We start from the raw sequence: 19,615 nt of genomic DNA, 5'->3' as shown, positions 1-19,615 counted from the left end.
GTCTCCTTGTCAGGAAGATGTTGCACTCCCTTAATGATGGTTGTGGCTCTGCACTGGACTCTCTCAAGCAGCTCCCTGTCCTTCTTGAACTGAAGGGCTCAGAACTGGATACAATATTCCAGATGCAGCCTCACCAGGGCAGAGTAGAGGGTGAGGAGAACCTCTCTCAACCCTACTAACAGAATCACAGAAATACTGAGGTTGAAAAATACCCTCAGGATCACAAGTCCAACTGAGAACCCTACTCTAGGAAGTTCACCCCTAATCCATATCCCCAAGCACCACATCCAAATGACCTTTAAGCACATCCAGGGTTGGTGACTCAACCACCTCCCTGGGCAGCACATTCCAATGCCTGACCACTCTTGCTGTGAAAGAGTTTTTCCTAATGTCCAGTCTAAACCTACCCAGATGTAGCTTGAGGCCATTCCCTCTTGTTCTGTCAACTAATTACCTCTGAGAGGAGACCAGCACCAGCTTCTATACAATGTCCATTCAGGTAGTTGTAGAGAGCAATGAAGTGTCCCCACACCCCCTCTAATACAGCCCAGAATGGCATTTGCCACAAGAGCACATTGCTGGCTCACGGTCATCCTTCCATCCACTAGGACCCCCATGTCCTCCCCTTCACTGCTCTCCCACAGGTCAGTCCCCAACCCATACTGGTCCATGGGGTTGTTCTTTCCCAGGTGCAATAATCTATACTTGGCATTGCTGAATTTCATTAAATTTCTCTCTGCCCAACTCTCCAGCCTAAGTACCACAGTATCACAGTGTAACTACGGTTGGAAAGGACCTCGAGGATCACCGAGTCCAACCTATCAACACAGACCCCATGACTAGACCATGGCACCAAGTGCCACATCCAATCCCCTCTTGAATGCCTCCAGGGACGGTGACTCCACCACCTCCCTGGGCAGTCTCACTGAATGGCAGCACAGCCCTCCGGTGTGCCAGCCACTCCACCAGCAAACTTGCTGACAGTGTACTCTGTGTGCCTTCACCCAGGTGGTTGATGAATATATTGAATAGTACTAAACCTGTTCTCCCTCACCTAAACCCTTTTCCCTTTGTCCTATCACTAGACACCCTTATGAAAGGTCCCTCTCCAGCCTCCCTCTGGGACCCCTTATGTGGAATATTATCAGGCACAATCCAAAAATAAATGCTCCAAACATTGTGCCCTTATACCAAAGTAACTACACAAATGCCTTATTCCTGTATGTACGCTGAAACCGAGGATCAGAGGAATCTAGACTGAAAAAGCCTCCAAATAGTTTTGGTAGCATGGTTTGCACCCCTTCCTAGAGACAGGTTTACACCTCTTCACAGGCATCCAGGTAGTTCAGACCTGTTTGTCCCCTGGAGCAGGGATTATTCTGTGTGTCAAACCTGAGTACGTGGGTATTTTGTGGAGAAATATTATGCCTTCTAGGTATGCAGGCAGCTAGCATTCAGGATGCAAATGAAAATGATATCTTTGCACAAACTGTATTGAAGGTAGTTTTATCACAGACTGAAATAATTCCATTCCTTCTCTGTAATTTTTTTTAACATTAAAAAAAAAATGAATGGGCTAAAGCCCAATTTCCCTCCTCTTGGAGACAGCTACCTAAGCCAAGCTGTGATCTATGCCACCTCCTTGGATTTTATTTTAGCAATAGAACAGAGTGGATTTCTCAGCTGACACATCCACCAAGTTTCCTTGACTCTGCTGTTAACATCTGTGACAAATCTATTTCTCTTGTAGATCCCAGGGGCATCTGATCAAGCCATCTCAAAAGAAGACAAAAGACACCCAGAAGCTGTAAGGCAAATGAATAGAATGGAATAGAATAGAATAGAATAGAATAGAATAGAAGAGAAGAGAAGAGAAGAGAAGAGAAGAGAAGAGAAGAGAAGAGAAGAGAAGAGAAGAGAAGAGAAGAGAAGAGAAGAGAAGAGAAGAGAAGAGAAGAGAAGAGAAGAGAAGAGAAGAGAAGAGAAGAGAAGAATAGCATAGCATAGCATAGCATAGCATAGACCAGACCAGGTTGGAAGAGACCTTCAAGATCATTGCATCCAACCCATCAACCAATATAACCCACCTAAACAACTAACCCATGGCACCAAGCACCCCAGCAAGTCTCCTCCAGAACACCTCCAATGATGGTGACTCCACCACCTCCCTGGTAGCACATTCCAATGGCAAATCACTCTCTCTGTACAGAACTTCCTCCTGACATCCAGCCTAAACCTCCCCTGGTGCAGCCTGAGACTGTGTCCTCTTGTTCTGGTACTGGCTGCCTGGGAGAAGAGACCAACATCTGCCTGTCTACGACCTCCCTTCAGGTAGCTGTAGAGAGCAATAAGGTCACCCCTGAGTCTCCTCCTCTCCAGGCTAAGCAGCCCCAGATTGTCTTCTTCAGCATATGCTGTGGGACTTCACCTAGCCATACCAACTGTGCTTTAAAATGGGAGTGGAGAGTTACTTTTCTTTTCTGAAATCTCAGTATTAGCATAAGCTGGGTCAAAATAATGGTGCTATAAATGTAAATTGCAGCATATCCTGCAATATAACTCACATGCTTTTAGAAAAGAACCTTACAAAAACACAGTCACAATCAATTAGTTGGATTAAAAATCAATTACATGTGGTATACATCCTATCATTATACATTTAGCAAAAGATCTGAAGCAATTCCAGCCTTACTTCTTTTTGTCACAGCCTTTCAAATCCATGCCCACCGTGGGGAACTGCAAAAATCATTGTAACAATTTACCCATGTGCAACAGACTAAAATTGGGAATAAAAATCCTTACAAAGTAAGATGCAATTCATTCCAATTTGAAAATCAAAGCCTTAATAGCACCAGCTCTGCTTTGAGAAGTTGAAGAAAAATGGAAATAGGTGGTTTTTAGAAGAATAAATAAATATATTGGGGGGTGGGGGAAGCTTTAACATACTGTTTGAGTAGGCATTCAATATGAAATGATGAAGGAATAAAAGTTTCTTTGGATCTGTCATAAAGATAAAGCAATGGAAAAAATGGGAATTTTTTTAGTAAAGCAATCAATTGATGGTATCTACCTCACATGTCTGTGCTACTTGGATTGGTGCATTCTGAAGGTCTTCACCCAAATGTTGCTGCAGGCTGCAAAACCTCCCACTACTCAGAACTGATAGCTAAGATCTAGCTCAACATTCTCTGTTAAATAACTGAATAGAATAGAATAGAATAGAATAGAATAGAATAGAATAGAATAGAATAGAATAGAATAGAATAGAATAGAATAGAATAGAATAGAATAGAATAGAATAGAATAGAATAGAATAGAATAGAATAGGAATTAACCAGGTTGGAAAAGACCTCAGAGATCAAGTCCAACCTATCACCCAACACCATCTAATCAACTAAGCCATTGGCACCAAGCACCCCATCCAGTCTCTTCCTAAACACCTCCAGTGATGGTGACTCCACCACCTCCCCGGGCAGCCCATTCCAATGGGCAATCACTCTTTCTATGAAGAACTTCTTCCTAACATCCAGCCTAAACCTCCCCTGGTGCAGCTTGAGACTGTGTCCTGGGAGAAGAGACCAACCCCCACCTGGCTACAACCTCCCTTCAGGTAGTTGTAGACAGCAATAAGGTCACCCCTGAGCCTCCTCTTCTCCAGGCCAACCAACCCCAGCTCCCTCAGCCTCTCCTCACAGGGCTTGTGCTAAAATCCCCTCACCAGCTTTGTTGCCCTTCTCTGTAAGAAGAAGGAAGGTTTGGGCATTAGGGTTGTTTCGTGGTTTGGTTTGGGTTTTTTTAATAATGAAAGGCAAAAGAAAAGGCAATGAAAAGAAAGTCCCTGACTTTTGGAGGGCAATTGTTTTTATGAAGAATGGGGTAATTTTTCCTGTATGTGTCTCTGTGCATGCAGTACACACGTTTTTGGTGGTGAGCTACAGATGAACAGTCCAGCAAATCTGTAAGAAATACAATTTTTTCATCCTATTCTTCTCAAAGATAATTAGATGATCACAAGATAAACAGCTACATGTTCTTTCATTCTTTTACAGCCATGAAACAGCCTTGTTGATGCATCACAAAGAAGAGGCAATGGTAGCAATCCTATTGCAAAATTGTTTCTGCACAGCTGCTGAAGAGTTCAGCACCATGACTCTGATGTTATAAAGGTGACTCGACACGACAGAGCAGCTGAGCATATTTGTGATCTGTAAACTCTTTGCAATGCAGAATGACCCTGAAGAGTAAAATACCTTCCTTCAAGCCACTTTCTTTCAGGTTGATAAAGGCTCTTACTTCATCCCCCAAACAGAATTATAGCATTCAAGCTATGAGAAAAAAAAATCATAGTACCAGTCAGGGTTGGAAGGGACCACAAGGATCATCTAGTTCCAACCCCCCTGCCATGGGCAGGGACACCCCACACTAGATCAGGCTGGCCACAGCCTCATCCAGCCTGCTCTTAAACACCTCCAGGGACGGCACCCCAACCACCTCCCTGGACAACCCATTCCAGGGCTTCACCACTCTCATGGTGAAGAACTTTCTCCTCACATCCAGCCTGAATCTCCCCACCTCCAGCTTCAGTCCATATGCCTTTGTTTTAGGAGGTTACAGCAGGAAGGGTGAGTCTCACAGGCCTGACAAAAAATGGTGACATTTCTCTTTGAAAGAAAGGACCCAAGTCAGATTTCTAAGTTGGAGAACCTTGGTTAGAGGTGTGTGAGCTTCCCTTCACAACCAACACTCTTTATACCTACTGCTCTGCCTCTTGCTTCTCTCCCAATGAAAGCCACACTTCTAGAGACTCTCATGCATCTCTACCACCTGTATTTCCACGCAGTCCCAGTACTCGCCTTTGCATGCAGAGTTTTGTCCCTTGATAAAAACTGTCACTGCTTTCCCATTTCACTGGCATGGCACCCAGGCAGATTGCACCTGACACACACATCTCTCACCAATCCCAAGGAACAGGCAGGCACTGCTGGGCATGGTGCAAAAGGCATCTCTAGGGGACCTCCGGATTTTATTTACAACCTAGAGAGAATTAAGGGTTAAAATCCATTAGGAAGCAGCAGTGATGCGTTGTGCCCTCATTGTGGGCTCCAGGAAATGAACCAAAAGAGTTGACCCAAACTGGCCAAAGGAATATTCCATACCAGACATCATGCTCAGTATATGAACTGGGTGGAGTTGGCTGGAAGGGATGGATTGCTGCTCAGGAATCGGCTGAGCATCAGTCAGTGGATCACAAGCAACTGCACCGTGCATTGCTTGTTTTTCTAAGGTTTTATTTCACTTTGTTATCTTCCTTTTCCTAATCATTTTATTTCAATTTTCAAACTATTCTTATCTCAACCCATGAGTTTCACTTATTTTCAATGCTCCTCCCCATCTCACCAGGGCAGGTGGGGGAGTAAGCAAGTTGCTGTGTGGTGCTCCATTGCCGGCTGGAGTTAAACCGCAACACACCAAAACAACAGCCGAAGAAAACATAATGACAAACCTTGGCAATCAGCACTTTAATACAAGCTGCAGGATAAATAAGCTTTGACAGTATTTCTGCTCTTGTGGAATCACTGCTTTACAAGAGTATCTTCCAATGTAGCTCGTTAAAAGAGCACGATTGTTCAGAGCTCCCCGAGGAAAAGCAAAGCTTGAAGTGAGCCAAGCAGCGGATTCCTGGGAGACGATGAATCAGTGCAACTCCTGCAATGAATGCCCCTCCCATGCAGAAGCAGAGCTGTGTGCCTCAGACTGGAGGCCAGTCAATGACTTTTGGACTGCCTACCAAATTACCAAATTAAGTCTCAGAGGTCACCATTCAGCAATGGGAAGGGCTGAATTGAACTGTTTGTGTACAGTAGTGCCAATAAATTGATCTTAATCAAAATGCAGTAATCCTCTTGAAGAGTAAGGTACTCATTACCAGGAAACTTCATTGTTGCCAGTCTTGAAAAGCTGTTAACCGGCCTCCTACAGAGAGACAGTGATCTGGTTCTCCACAACAGATCACAGGAGAGAAATTAGGTTTTTTGACAACTAGGAATTAGAAAGTGTATCTAATTTGTGGAGAGACTGATACTCTTAGACCTGGTATTTGAGATGAAGGCAACTTCTTACCTTCTCTGTGCTACAATGCAACCAACAAATCATCCTCTTTATGCTTCATGTTGCCCACTTTTTCTCCACGGGTGCCAGGCTCTATTATTATATACCTTAGCAGCACTGAGCTAGACAGCAGAGGTTAGAGAAAATACACATTTCATACACCCCATCAGACACTATGAAAGTGTAGCATAAACAGCCCTGTGTTTGGTTTCTGCTCTGCCATGTGTTAAACTGACACTTTTTAAAGGAACACAGTTCCCTTTAAAGATTATGAATAGCACACTTCCAACAGAACTTGGGAGAATGATAAAAGCATTAGTTAGAAAGGTCTTCACATTATGCTCTAAGTGTTGGTTGACAAGCCCACATTAGGACAGTAAAAGTTCTTTTCAAAACATACAGATACTTAAACAGATGCCAGTCATGGGTATCACTCTTCCTATTTCTGCAGTCAGGCCCCAGTGGAAATCAGGAGAGGTACTGAATGCAATGCATGAAAGCACAATCGGGCATTTTCATTGTGTAGGGGGGAAAGAATAATTTATTTTATAAAGTGATGCACTAAGTAGTATTTCTGATATCATCAGTGATCAGCTTGTTAACAAGCAACCAGAGTACAATGACTCAAAACAATATCAGGATGCCTTCAACCTAACTGAGGAATAACATGCAACACAAGTGCTGCAGAAAGCCCACTTAACTTTTATGATTACAGTAATACAAATAATAGAAATAGAGTTTATCAAAGCTGTGGGAATTAAAACTGCCAAGCTGTAAAGCTGCAGAAGAGGAGTCTTCCTTGTGAAAAGGACAGAAAAAATAGCAGAAAGGTTCCAGCTTTCCTCCAAGTTACCTTCCTTACTCATTTCATGTTCAAACACGACACAGAAGGCTATTCCTCACATCACTGTATTGATCCTAAATCATCTCTGTGTCCCAACAGGCCCAAGTAAGTCCCTTCATGGCAAAGAGGAGATTCAATGGCCCTGCCCTGCTCTCCCAATGCCCATGCAGAGCTCTTCCCAAAGCAGTGGAGTTACAAGGGTAAGCTATCACTGATAGAGGGCCATTCTCAGCGCAGGGTTTGCTCTCTTAAGTAGCAACACCCTAGAATTAAAGGGTCACATGTTGCCTACAAATAACACTGCATTACTCAAATGGAAAGTAAACCAGAGCAATGACCCTAGCCTGTAAAGGCTGCCAGGTGCAGCCAGGTGCAACTGAAGAACACAGCTCCCAGGTAATACACACAGCAAATGTCCTTCTACAAACAGAATGCCAATTACAAACAAATGCTGACCAGTGCTAGCCCCAGCAGGAATATTGAACAGGCTGATAAGAAGCACCGATACATCACAGAGCAAATAGATCCTTGTTCTCCTGGGGAGAGCAGATCACAATGTGAATGAAGAATAAACACTTTGGTGAGTCACTTCCCATGCTGGAGACATGTGAACATACAGTGCAAAGGTTCAGTGCTGACAGTTTAGGGTGTGACTTCTCCATGGCACATCACAGAACGAGTTTGGAGTTCACCTAGGAGGCAAGAAATTCCATTTGAATGGTTCTGGCTCCTCCAGTGTCAGTGCACGCACATGCTGCACCAGAAATCTGGGTTCAACAGATAGATTTCCATGGCCCCTAACTGTGACAATTAACTCATGCACTTCTCAGATGTCCTTTCTATTTTACCTGCCACAGTACGTCATTGTTCCTGTGCCAATGAAGATAAGGTTAAGTTCAGACATTTAATACAACAAAGCACAGAGCTTCACATTCCTTATGTCTTTGTATTCTCAAGATATGGTTAGCACCTGGTTAGGAGAGTTCCAATCTGATTGTCCAAAACTATGTCCCCTTGGTATTTTATCTCACAGTGGCTGTAGTCCTTGAAAACTGAACAGAAAACAAAGAACAACTCCCTTGTTCACCATTTTGTTTTGAAGAAAATTACTGAATCTCCCTTCAAAGCATGACATTCCCTCTATGAGACCCTCTACATAAGTATGGATTTTTTTTAAGTTACCTGGTCAACCAACAGTAATAAAGTGCCAGAGAAGGAAATGTGAAACATTCTGTATAGAAAAAAACCCAACCAAACAGGATGAAACTGCAGTTACTGTTATATTACTTTCAAGACTCATCTGGATGTGTTCCTGTGTGACCTGCGCTAGATTCTATGGTCCTGGTCTGGCAGGGGGGTTGAACTCAATGATCTCTGGAGGTCCCTTCCAACCCCTAACATCCTGTGATCCTGTGATCCTATTAAGGCAGAGGCTGGTCTCTTCTCCCAAGCAACCAGCACCAGAACAAGAGGACATAGTCTCAGGCTGTGCCAGGGGAGGTTTAGGCTGGATGTTAGGAAGACGTTCTATACAGAGAGAGTGATTGGCCATTGGAATGGGCTGCCTGGGGAGGTGGTGAAGTCACCATCATTGGAGGTGTTCAGAAGGAGACTTGATAGGGTGCTTGGTGCCATGGGTTAGTTGATTAGGTGGTGTTGGATGATGGGTTGGATGTGATGATCTTGAAGGTCTCTTCCAACCTGGTCTGGTCTATTCTATTCTATTCTATTCTATTCTATTCTATTCTATTCTATTCTATTCTATCCTATCCTATCCTATCCTATCCTATCCTATCCTATCCTATCCTATTCTTTTCTATCCTATCCTATCCTATCCTATCCTGTCCTATTCTGTTCTATTCTATTCTATTCTATTCTATTCTATTCTATTCTATTCTATTCTATTCTATTCTATTCTATTCTACTAAGCTCTGGCACACAGTAGAGTATTCAAAATGAATCCAACCAAGTGTCAGGAAAACTCTTCACTGTATCAACTATTCACTTAGAAATGCATTTCTCAGTAGCTTCCCCAACATCAGAAATCGTGTCACAAATGAGGACTCCTGGTGATTTGCAGAGATCTGATGATTCTGCCCCCACACCCTTCTGAAGCACCAGGATCAACAATGTCCCTTGGGAGCCAGGCATCCTAGGTCACATATTCCCCAACTGCACATTTCTGGCAGAAGTAGGACAGAACAACTTCCAATTTGATTTCTGACAGTATAAATGTTTTACTTCCTTTCATATGCCAGTCGCATTTACAATCTAATGAGACATCCCCTGCTTTGCCCTGACCCATCTGCCTTCACTAAAAATTTAATTCTGTTTGTATTTTTGCTGTGCCAAACAAATTCCTGCTGCTTCCTGGCATGAGGTCATTCCAGGCAAATACTGGTACATCATCTCTCTTCCCTCTTGTCACCTGCTACTGCAGATTCACGTACAGGATTCTGTACACAGGCAACCGATGGCGAATAATGTCGTGTCTGACTCATATTCTATGTGAAATTGCCAATCATTTCCAGCCAGTGGAAGGCAATCCATTTCAGCAGCAAAAAGAGGCTGTCCAAATGGCTTTATTACTACTGCTTTCTTAAAAAAAAACCCACAACATACTTTCAAAGTGTGAAAATCTAAATATTTTAAATCATTCACACCAGCTTGTGCTGTTTTCAGTGCTCATGAGCTGCAAGCCCTTAATAATTAACAGGCATTTTATCAAGCAGTTTCATTTTGTATTAGTGAAGATATATTTCCCTTTAGGGTAACAAAACCAACATTCACAAAGACAGCATCGACAATTTTCTGTATTAACCCAACAGGGAAGAAGGCATTCAGCATCAAACAGCCATCATTTCTTTCCCTAGAGGAGTAACTTTCTGGATTGGTTAGAAAGAGTCAAGGAAAACTGCTTCACAAAAAGAGTTTTATTCACACTGTGGAGAAACGGAGCCAAAAGTGAAGCAGCAAGTGCCTGTGTTACTAAGAAATGCATTTGTAAACCACGCCTTTATAACAAAAGTGCAAACAAGCAACGAATTCACAGGCTTTCTAAAAGCTTAGGATATTAAGGCATTACAAAAGAGATGCCAGCAGTGCTGGCACTCACAAATAACTGTGGGTTTATTAGACTTTCAAAGCCTAGATGCTTACGAAGCACATTTCCCCAGCATTTTACCACTTGTTTTTAAAAGCAACTCTCCAAAATAGCCATTAGGTCCCATTACCCTGCAAGAGGAAGTGAGGAGTGTGAACTCAAACCCTCCCAACTCCCACCTGAAATGTAATTAATTAGAGGCCTCCAGGTATCACAGACAAAAGCCTGTTTATATGGAAATTCCATCTCTAAAAAGAGACATGTAGAAACTTCCTGATTCAGCAGATGAAACAACACTAAACTCATCCTGGCCTGTCTGAGCAGCCTACAGACACATCTCACACCACCCTCACAAGCCTACTGCACGGCAGAGATGTGTTCAGGCTCCTCAACTTTTGTTCATTCAAACAGTTTCCCTTAAATGAAACGTAAAACTATTTGCAACATTTCCACACTGGATGAAGGCTCCAATATTAAACCCACAGAACATCAATTTGGCTTAATAAGGTAGTTTCCCACCCTGTATTGCTCCCAAATACGCAGCCAACTCAGGCTCACAAATACATGACAGACTTTCCTCAATATTAACTTGGAAAAACCCCAAATGCCTACAAGTAAAAAGGAGAAAGTACTCATAAACACCATTAGAAATTCATTACAAATAAGCTAATAGTTTTCCAAAACAAATAAACAGAAGTTTCTCTTATTAAAAAAAACCAACCCATATCTTCTTTATTAAGAGGCAGCATAGATGGGGAGGTAAGTGCAAGGAGTTGCCTGTTCTCTCATAGAATAAACTTCTAGACCACAGGAAATAACCTAAGTTTTCTAAAATTCCAGTGGTTTGAGTGAAAACCCTTCAAATAAATCTGTAAGCCCTCAAAACAATGTTAAAGAGCAGCAGATGTTTTCCCTCCCACTAGCTTGGCTGAAGACTCACGTTGTGCCTGGAAGAAGTCGTTTACTTGCATTGGTTAAAGTGGGTCTTCAGATCCAGACTAACACATAGATACTGAGGGGAACAGGTGCCTAAGGGGTGACAAGCTGCGCCTGTCCTCTCCTTGCTCCAGAAACAAAAGCCTCCCTGAACATGAGAAGATAATGGAAAAATACAGACCTTTAAATACACCTTTTCTTCAGACTTAATATCTTTATCATGTAAAACAGAGCCCAGAAAACCCACCAAACAGGAAAGCCACCAAAGGTAAGTTTTAAATGTAGACTGAAAAACACTTTTGGAATGAGCTTTTTCATTTGCTGTGCTCTTGTGATATGTTGAGGGCTGGAGCACCTCTCCTATGAGGACAGACTGAAGGAGTTGGGGCTGTTCAGTCTGCAGAAGAGAAGGCTCCGAGGTGACCTCATTGTGGCCTTCCAGTATCTGAAGGGGGCCTACAGGAAGGCTGAGGAAGGACTTCTCAGGATCTCAGGTAGTGATAGGACTAGGGGGAATGGAATGAAGCTGGAGGTGGGGAGATTCAGGCTAGATGTGAGGAGGAAGTTCTTCACCATGAGAGTGGTGAGACCCTGGAATGGGTTGTCCAGGGAGGTGGTCGAGGCCCCGTCCCTGGGGGTGTTTAAGAGCAGGCTGGATGAGGCTCTGGCCAGCCTGATCTAGTGTGGGGTGTCCCTGCCTGTGGCAGGGGGGTTGGAACTAGATGATCCTTGTGGTCCCTTCTAACCCTGAATGAAACTATGAAACTATGATATGCCTTGGTTGATATGCTGCCAAAATAAAACATAATCACCATTATAACTCCTGCCACTATAAGTCGATTCTAAAATTAAAACAGCAATTTAGATTCATCTGACTGCCAAGTGTCCTTAAGCAGGAACCTTTCCCCCTAAGCACCTTTGCTAGGAAGCATTCCTGTTAAAAATGATTACAACAATACAGGCCCAGGTGTGGCTGTGAGAAACTAAAATGACACACTCTAAAGAATAGGATAGGATAGGATAGGATAGGATAGGATAGGATAGGATAGGATAGGATAGGATAGGATAAAATAGACCAGGTTGGAAGAGACCTTCAAGATCATCACGTCCAACCTATCATCCAACACCACCTAATCAACTAAACCATGGCACCAAGCACCCTACCAAGCCTTCTCCTGAACACCTCCAATGATGGTGACTCCACCACCTCCCCGGGCAGCCCATTCCAATGGGCAATCACTCTCTCTGTGTGGAACTTCCTCCTAACCTCCAGCCTAGACCTTCCCTGGCACAACTTGAAACTATGTCCTCTTGTTCTGGTGCTGGTTGCCTGGGAAAAGAGACCAACCTCTGCCTGTCTACAACCTCCCTTCAGGTAATTGTAGAGAGCAATAAGGTCACCCCTGAGTTGCCTCTTCTCCAGGCTAAGCAAGCCCAGCTCCCTGTCTGTCCTCATGGGGCTTGTGTTCCAAACCCCTCACCAACTTTGTTACCCTTCTCTGGACACAGCTATCAAAACCCAAAAGCAAAGCCCCAGAGCCTTTTCTCAAGCCTATCAGTAGCTACAATACCAGGACATTATCCTAGAAAAATAATCATTTTACTCACAGACTCATTAGGTGAAAGTCATCAACAGGGCTGGGAGCAAGGATCAAAGTTCAGTGCAATATATTAGGGTAAAAAAAGAGCTCTGATTGCCTATGTTCCTTATTTCTTCCACAAGCAACAGAGCTTTATGAGAAGAAGTGATGAATGGCCCTTGACAGTCCTTAGCAAAGACAAAGCCTGGAGGCTGAGGACCTCTCCTATGTTTAGGAGGTATGGATGTGAATCTTTTCAGCCAAAGCCACACACAGAGTAAGTTTCTTGCACCTTGGGGAAGTACTACAAAGCTTGTGGAAAAGTAAGCATGGAGATCTTACCCCTAATGATGTCTGTGAGGACAGGAGCAGTGCATGCAACTTGAGTACCCAGGTATGGAGCCTCTGTGCCAGCCTCAGGACTGGGGATGTACTGACAGAAGTTTTGTACAGCTGAACAAAGTACCTAAATCACCTTCACATATTGCACAGCACCATCAGGACCTTCGCCTTTGCAAATCAGTTCTGTAGCCCACAGAGCCTCTCACAGCTCTTTTGTCTAAGCAACACAAGGGTTTTCCTTTCTTGTTGCTGTCCTGCTAGTACACTCCCACATATGTTCTTGCACTTGCAGGCCCAATATTATTAGGACAGGGTCTCTGGGAAACTGGAGATATTTCCCACTGCCATAAGATTCAACCTTGTTTTACCCCCTTTTTCCCACCCTCCTTTGTCACAGCTTTGTTTTACATGGGGGGGCAATAATAGCCTGAACAAAGGTTTAGTGACCAAACAGCATGCAACAGCCACCTTGGATCAAATGTCCCAGTTAAACCATATTCTTAGTAAGGGAAAAGATATAATAGGGAGGCGAGGGAGGGGCAGGTAGGGGGATATTCATCTGCTGCACTGGAACCAAATGTGTCTACTTAATTTGAGACAAGGGGTTTTTGTTAACATACTAAAGATTACATCCTTCTGACATTTCTTCTCTGCATTCATGTTATTTCATCACCATCAGACTAGATGTTAGGAAGTTCTTCCCCATGAGGGTGGTGAGGCACTGGAACAGGTTGCATAGGGAGGTGGTAGAAGCCTCATCCCTGGAGGTTTTTAAGGCCAGGCTGGATGTGGCTCTGAGGAACCTGATCTAGTGTGAAGTGTCCCTGTCCATGGCAGGGGGGTTGGAACTAGATGATCCTTGAGGTCCCTTCCAACCCTAACAATTGTATGATTCTATGATCATCACCAGTCAGCGCAACTAAAATAGGTGGTAGCTTAACCTCTAATTAGGAGAGAAAAACTGATTTGCAAACTACTTTCCTCTCAAAACTTCAAATAACAACAATTTTGTATTTGTTGTGAGACATCTAACATCTGAAGGACTGCACAAACCATAGTCTCAAAGGCCAAACACTTGATAATGACTTGAACATAGCAGTAAAAATTTTACATCAAAATACTTCACTGACACAAACCATTCTATCCCCTCTGTCAGCCTCACTTCCATCAAAATCAGAACTTCTGAGGGGCAGGAAATGCATTGTGTTAAGATACAGCTTTGTATGCTCCTCACCCAAGAAACAACAGCAATTATCTGCAAACAGTTTAACTGTGGTCACTATACAAAGGGACATGTCATGAAAGCAAAAATAACTGACAGGGATGGAAGGTGACCGTGGGCATCTTGCTCTTAACCTACACAGGAGGTAATCTGGGACTGACATTCACCTTTGCCCCCACTCCTGCCTGCTTGGCCCTGAACCTCCCCAGCCTTCCATTTCCTTTCTTTTTCTCTGTGGGATTTTGCAGCAGGTAACCACAGCTTACAGTCCTGCAGACTTTAATAACTCTGTACTGGTAACCCACGATGACAGCAATTTTGCAGCAAGTCTCCGTTGGAACAGAGCAAAGAGCATCTACCCATACAGCTCAGGAAGGTCAGGTCCTACCATCAGGGTTAGCATTTATTGGGAAAAAAAAAAAAAAAGCAGTTCTACTAGACTAGGAAATAATACAGAGATGAAAGTAAAATATTGAAGTTGAAAAGAACAAACACCACTATGCATCAAGTCCATAATCTATAAACTATGGCTAAATGCCACTGTCTCCTGCTCAGCCTCCAAAGGAGCCAAACACCACCCCCACACACACATGCCAATAACTTCTATCAGAGATTTTATGAACTACAATTTCAAATCTAGGATGCTGACTAGGATTCATTAATATGTATTTAGCAGTGCACTACACACACACACACACATAAAAATTAGTATCTATTTCTGTAACATTAAGTAGCAATAACAGTGTCAATGCCTTTCATTTCCTTTTGCAAGAGAAGGGTTGAGAAACAGATCCTTTTTCATTCATGAGAACGAGGGAAGGAAAGCAAGCAGCTTCTCATTTTAAATTCAGTTTACCATTCTTATCCTTAAATGCAGCAATTTTTTTAAAGGACTCACAAGTTTTAATTCATAAATAAAGTTTCACCTACTACCTTGTGCAATCCTTCCATAAAACCACTAAACATTACTTTTGAGATTGGGTTAGAAAGAGTATTTCATCATTACAGCCACTTTCTTGATAAAGGCATTCAAAATAGTTCTGCTGGTGAAATATCTGACAGGGCAGAACTGCAACACTTAATTAAAAGAGGGCAAAAAATGTGAAAAAAGAGTTAAAATAAAAGCCAATTTCATCCCTCTAGTAAAGCAAGGAATAATGAAAAAGAAAAGAAGTGGAAAACAACCAACCTTACATGTTTAGCAATTAGCCTTATATGTTTACTGATTGTTCACCACCTCAACACCAACTGGGTGTCAGAGACATTCTTTTTCACAGAATGAAAATAAATATCAAAGTTCAGAAAGCATCACAGTCTTTTGCTAAAGAACAGTCCCAAATCTGTTTTTCCACTGAAATGGATGCTTATATGATGCCAAAAATCCCACAGGATTACTTATAGACATACATATCAACAATTACAACATGTAAAGCAGAAATGAACAAATAATATGTGTGGAGATGAAACTCCATGAAAAACCCCAACACATTATCAGTAAGATAGGAAAAGTCAAATTATTAAGGTAGCTTCACTATTTGTCAAATACATTATTTACTCTGCTCTGGTAAGATCTCACCTGGAGTACTGTGTCCAGCTCTGGAATTCTCAACACAGGAAGGACATGGACCTGATGGAGCAGGTCCAGAGGAGGGCCACAAAGATGATCAGGGTGCTGGAGCACCTCTCCTATGAGGACAGGCTGAGGGAGCCTGGGTTGTTCAGCCTGGAGAAGAGAAGGCTCCAGGGAGACTAAAAAGCAGCCTTCCAGTACCTGAGAAGGGGCCTACAAGAAGGCTGGAGAGAGAGTGCTCACAAAGGCCTATAGTGACAGGACAAGGGGCAAGGGCTTGGAATTAGAGAAGAGTAGATTTGGTTGGATGTTAGAAACAAGTTCTTTACCATGAGGGTGGTGGGACAGGTTGCCCAGAGAGGTAGTTGAGGCCTATCCCTGGAGATACTCAAGGTCAGGCCAGACAAAGCCCTGAGCAAGCTGATCTGGTGGAGGATGTCTCTGCTCAGAGCAGGGGGTTTGGACTTAGATTGTCATAGAAGGTCTCTATCAACACAACCTATTCTATTATTCTCTATTAGACAACTGCAAGTAAGTGCCATAAATGAAATGGCCATAAATGAGCCCTAATCCTCACAGCTTTGATAATGCTCTTACTCTCCATTAACCTATGGGGCCTACATTCACCCCTACAAACCAACTGTCAGTAAATATAGCCCTTTATGGCCTTCCAGTATCTTAAGGGGGCCTACAAGAAAGCTGGGAAAGGACTTTTTAGGGTGTCAGTGACAGGACTAGGGGGAATGGAACAAAACCAGAAATGGAACAAAACCAGAAATGGGTAGATACAGATTGGATGTCAGGAAGAAGTTCTTTCCCATGAGGGTGGTGAGGCACTGGAACAGGCTGCACAGGGAGGTGGTAGAAGCCTCATCCCTGGAGGTTTTTAAGGCCAGGCTGGATGTGGCTCTGAGCAACCTGATCTAGTGTGAGGTGTCCCTGCCCATGGCAGGGGGGTTGGAACTAGATGATCCTTGAGGTCTCTTCCAACCCTAACAATTCTATGATTTGTCTCAATTCCACTGGCCTGCCATAACATGCCACTGAGAAAGCTGAACACTAACATCAGATCTCACAGGGATGGATGTGGGTGAGGAGGTTCAGAGATTGACTTGAAGCAAAGAATCACCAGTTTTGGAATAAATAATTTCTGTTTACAGAATCACCTAAGCTTGAAATTCAATCCACCATTTGTGTCTAGCTTTCCCACATAAATTCAGGGTGCACATCACATAACTCTAATGTAAGAAGTTATACATTTGGATTAAGACTATCACTTCAATAACAAAACAGCCAAACTAACACACCACAATTATGAATAATTATTTGGACTAGAGAGAAAATATTGGTCCCACAGAGGTCAATAGCAGTATTTAAATTAAAACCAGTAGTATTGTTAAATTCCCAGTATGGTATGGTTATGATGCATTTTTACACTACCTGCATTTGATTATGCAAACAAAAAAGCCTAAATGTCAACTCAAACATCTAATTGTGAATGACACTCATTCCCTGAAGGCAAGTTTTTCAACTTCCACACATCAACACAAAAAATAAAGATCAGAGGAATATCAGGCAAGGACAAAAATAAACCAGAAGGCCACAGAGTTTGATGTGCACATTTTTCTGGGCTTCGAAAGTATTTCTTTATATTCAGATTATCAAGTTGCTGCACTGTAATAGCAATATGCAATCATAAAGTTAACTTATATTGATCATCTACACCTCCTGGTAAACTGAGCTCAGGCACATCTGGTTTTCAGTGAGGAACTTGCTTACCTAGTCTTCTGTCTGGGTGTATTATAATGCAAAACAGTCAAGAAATAAGCCCCAGGGTCATCTAATCCATCCTCCACTAAACTGTGCACTGCCTCATGATCGAACATTATCCAATAACGAATGAATTTGCTCATGATCCATCACAAGAACTCAGGGTATTTTTTTAATTTTCTTTTAAGATGAACACACAGAAGCACTGCAGTTACACAGCTGAGTTTGCTGCTTAAAATCTTGCAGAATTAAGGAGCGCTTGGCAGTTAACCAAGTAAAAAGTTGAACTAAAATTGACAGAAATTGGGAGTATAGCAAACGCCATTTTTTCAAGCAGGATGCGTGCCTTGACATCCCTCTCATCGTTTTGCTTGGCTGAAGCATCTGATTCTCAGTCTTGTTCTTTCAGCAGGGCACGTGAAATATGAACTTCATCCCTTCTTGCTTCATGATGCTTCAATCCAGCAGTTAAATACTGGCTATCATCTTCTGCATGCTTATGGCCAAACGATGCTTTGAAAAACACAATCATAATTTAACTCCTAAAAAAAGAGTTCCAAGAACTGAAATACTGCATCCAGGTAACTAGGTATTAGGACTCTTCTCCTTTGGTTGCACCACAAGATCACTTTTTGGCAAGTTTCAGTAATAAGCACTTCAAGCAGGAGGTGCTGGCAGTCGTCTTACTATTTCCATAGCTATCTTTAGATAGGCTTTAGCCTGTAAAAACAGAAACATGTATTTAGCACTTTCATTTTCTGTCAAGAGGAATATTTTACATCTCATTAGGTATCTGTTCTTTCACATACCTTCAACAAAAAAACAAGGATGTTACAATAGGTTCAGTGTAGGCAGTTGTGTGCTCAGGAAAAGTGACAGATCAGTACATAAAGCAAATATAAGCATTGTTTAAAATACGGGGGGGGGAGCTGTATAATTTATCTTTTATATTATTCTCAGAACAGAACTTGACCAAACAATTTGTCTTAAAGCAGCAAACAGAATCAAGATTCTTCTGGAGCAGTGTTGAGAAGGAAGGAAGAAGACTCTTTAGTCCCACAGGTACTATTAGTTGTAAATTGCCCTCATCCTGAAGATTGAAATGCGCCATGCACAGCAATGAGACACAGAACCACAGAAAACAACAACATTATGGAAACAAAGGTTTTCTTTAAGGTTGTTAGTTCATTATGGACTGGATGACACTACAAAGGCTCCTATAGAGGCACTCAAATTTATTTAAAAAAATATTAATTAAAAGTCCTAAAGATTAAAGTGGTATTGGAAAGAACTAAGTCACAACACCAGAATCTATACAGCACAGTCTGCCTCTCACAGCAGCCTGTGGTCAGACACCATCAGCTGGAGGACAAATGAGAGCAGAATTGTACAACTACTGGGAGTGACCCAAATATGCCTATTTTATTTACCACAGAATCATAGAATGGGTTGGAAGAGACCTTCAAAGACCATCTAGTCCAAACCCCCTGCAGTGAGCGGAGTCATCCTCCACTAGATCAGCTTGCTCAGAGCTTTGTTGAGCCTGACCTTGAATATCCCCAGGGATGGGACCTCAACTGTCTCCCTGGGAAACCTGTTCCAGTGTTCCACCACCCTAATGGTAAAAAATTTATCCCTAACATCCAACCTAAATCTACTCTTCTCTAATTTCAAACCCTTGACCCTTGTCCTATCATTGCAGGCCTTTGTAAACAGTCCTTCTCCAGCCTTCTTGTAGGTCCCCTTCAGATACTTCTAGGTCTCCCCAGAGCCTTCTCTTCTCCAGGCTGAACAACCTTGGGTAGTACAGCTGTGCCAATGTGCAACAGTCATTACACTTGCCTGAGTGGTCTAACCACTCCCCAGCTAGCCATCTGCCTAGATGAGATAATGGATCAACCTGAAATAAGATGACTGAAGTCAAGGTGGCTTTACAGTTAAGTATTTCACTATCTGGTGTAGAAGCCTTCCAGGTGGGAATCTGGGACATCTTCCCGAGTCCCATAGGCTGCTCCTACATTGCACAGATCAAGTAATGTGTTTTAATGAGTCAACTAACATCTTTAATGGAAAATCTGGCCCCTTCTAAAGATTGTCCAGGCTGTTCGTGCTCCAGAGTTGACCGAATAGAATGCAGAAA

General features: G+C 42.7%; 1 protein-coding gene across 9 annotated transcripts in view; it reads right to left on the bottom strand.

Moving 5' to 3' along the window:
* NUBPL (NUBP iron-sulfur cluster assembly factor, mitochondrial) overlaps window positions 1-19,615 on the bottom strand; it is a 133,591-nt gene that overhangs the window by 16,291 nt on the left and 97,685 nt on the right. For 7 of the 9 annotated variants that reach the window (XM_068160337.1, XM_068160340.1, XM_068160341.1 and 4 more), the window contains one exon: window positions 8,653-18,195. The exons of 1 other annotated variant lie outside the window; for it this stretch is intronic. In XM_068160337.1, the coding sequence (XP_068016438.1) occupies window positions 18,133-18,195 (63 nt within the window). In that variant the 3' untranslated portion in view covers window positions 8,653-18,132. Of the gene's footprint in view, window positions 1-8,652; window positions 18,196-19,615 lie in introns of those variants that run through there. One more of the 9 variants, XR_010989976.1, reaches the window with a different exon arrangement.

This window comes from Melanerpes formicivorus, unplaced genomic scaffold (assembly GCF_026170545.1).
Source record: "Melanerpes formicivorus ecotype bairdi unplaced genomic scaffold, bMelFor1.0.p_v2 SCAF_49, whole genome shotgun sequence".
Classification (NCBI taxonomy): domain Eukaryota; kingdom Metazoa; phylum Chordata; class Aves; order Piciformes; family Picidae; genus Melanerpes; species Melanerpes formicivorus.
This window is presented reverse-complemented; position numbering and strand designations above follow the sequence as displayed.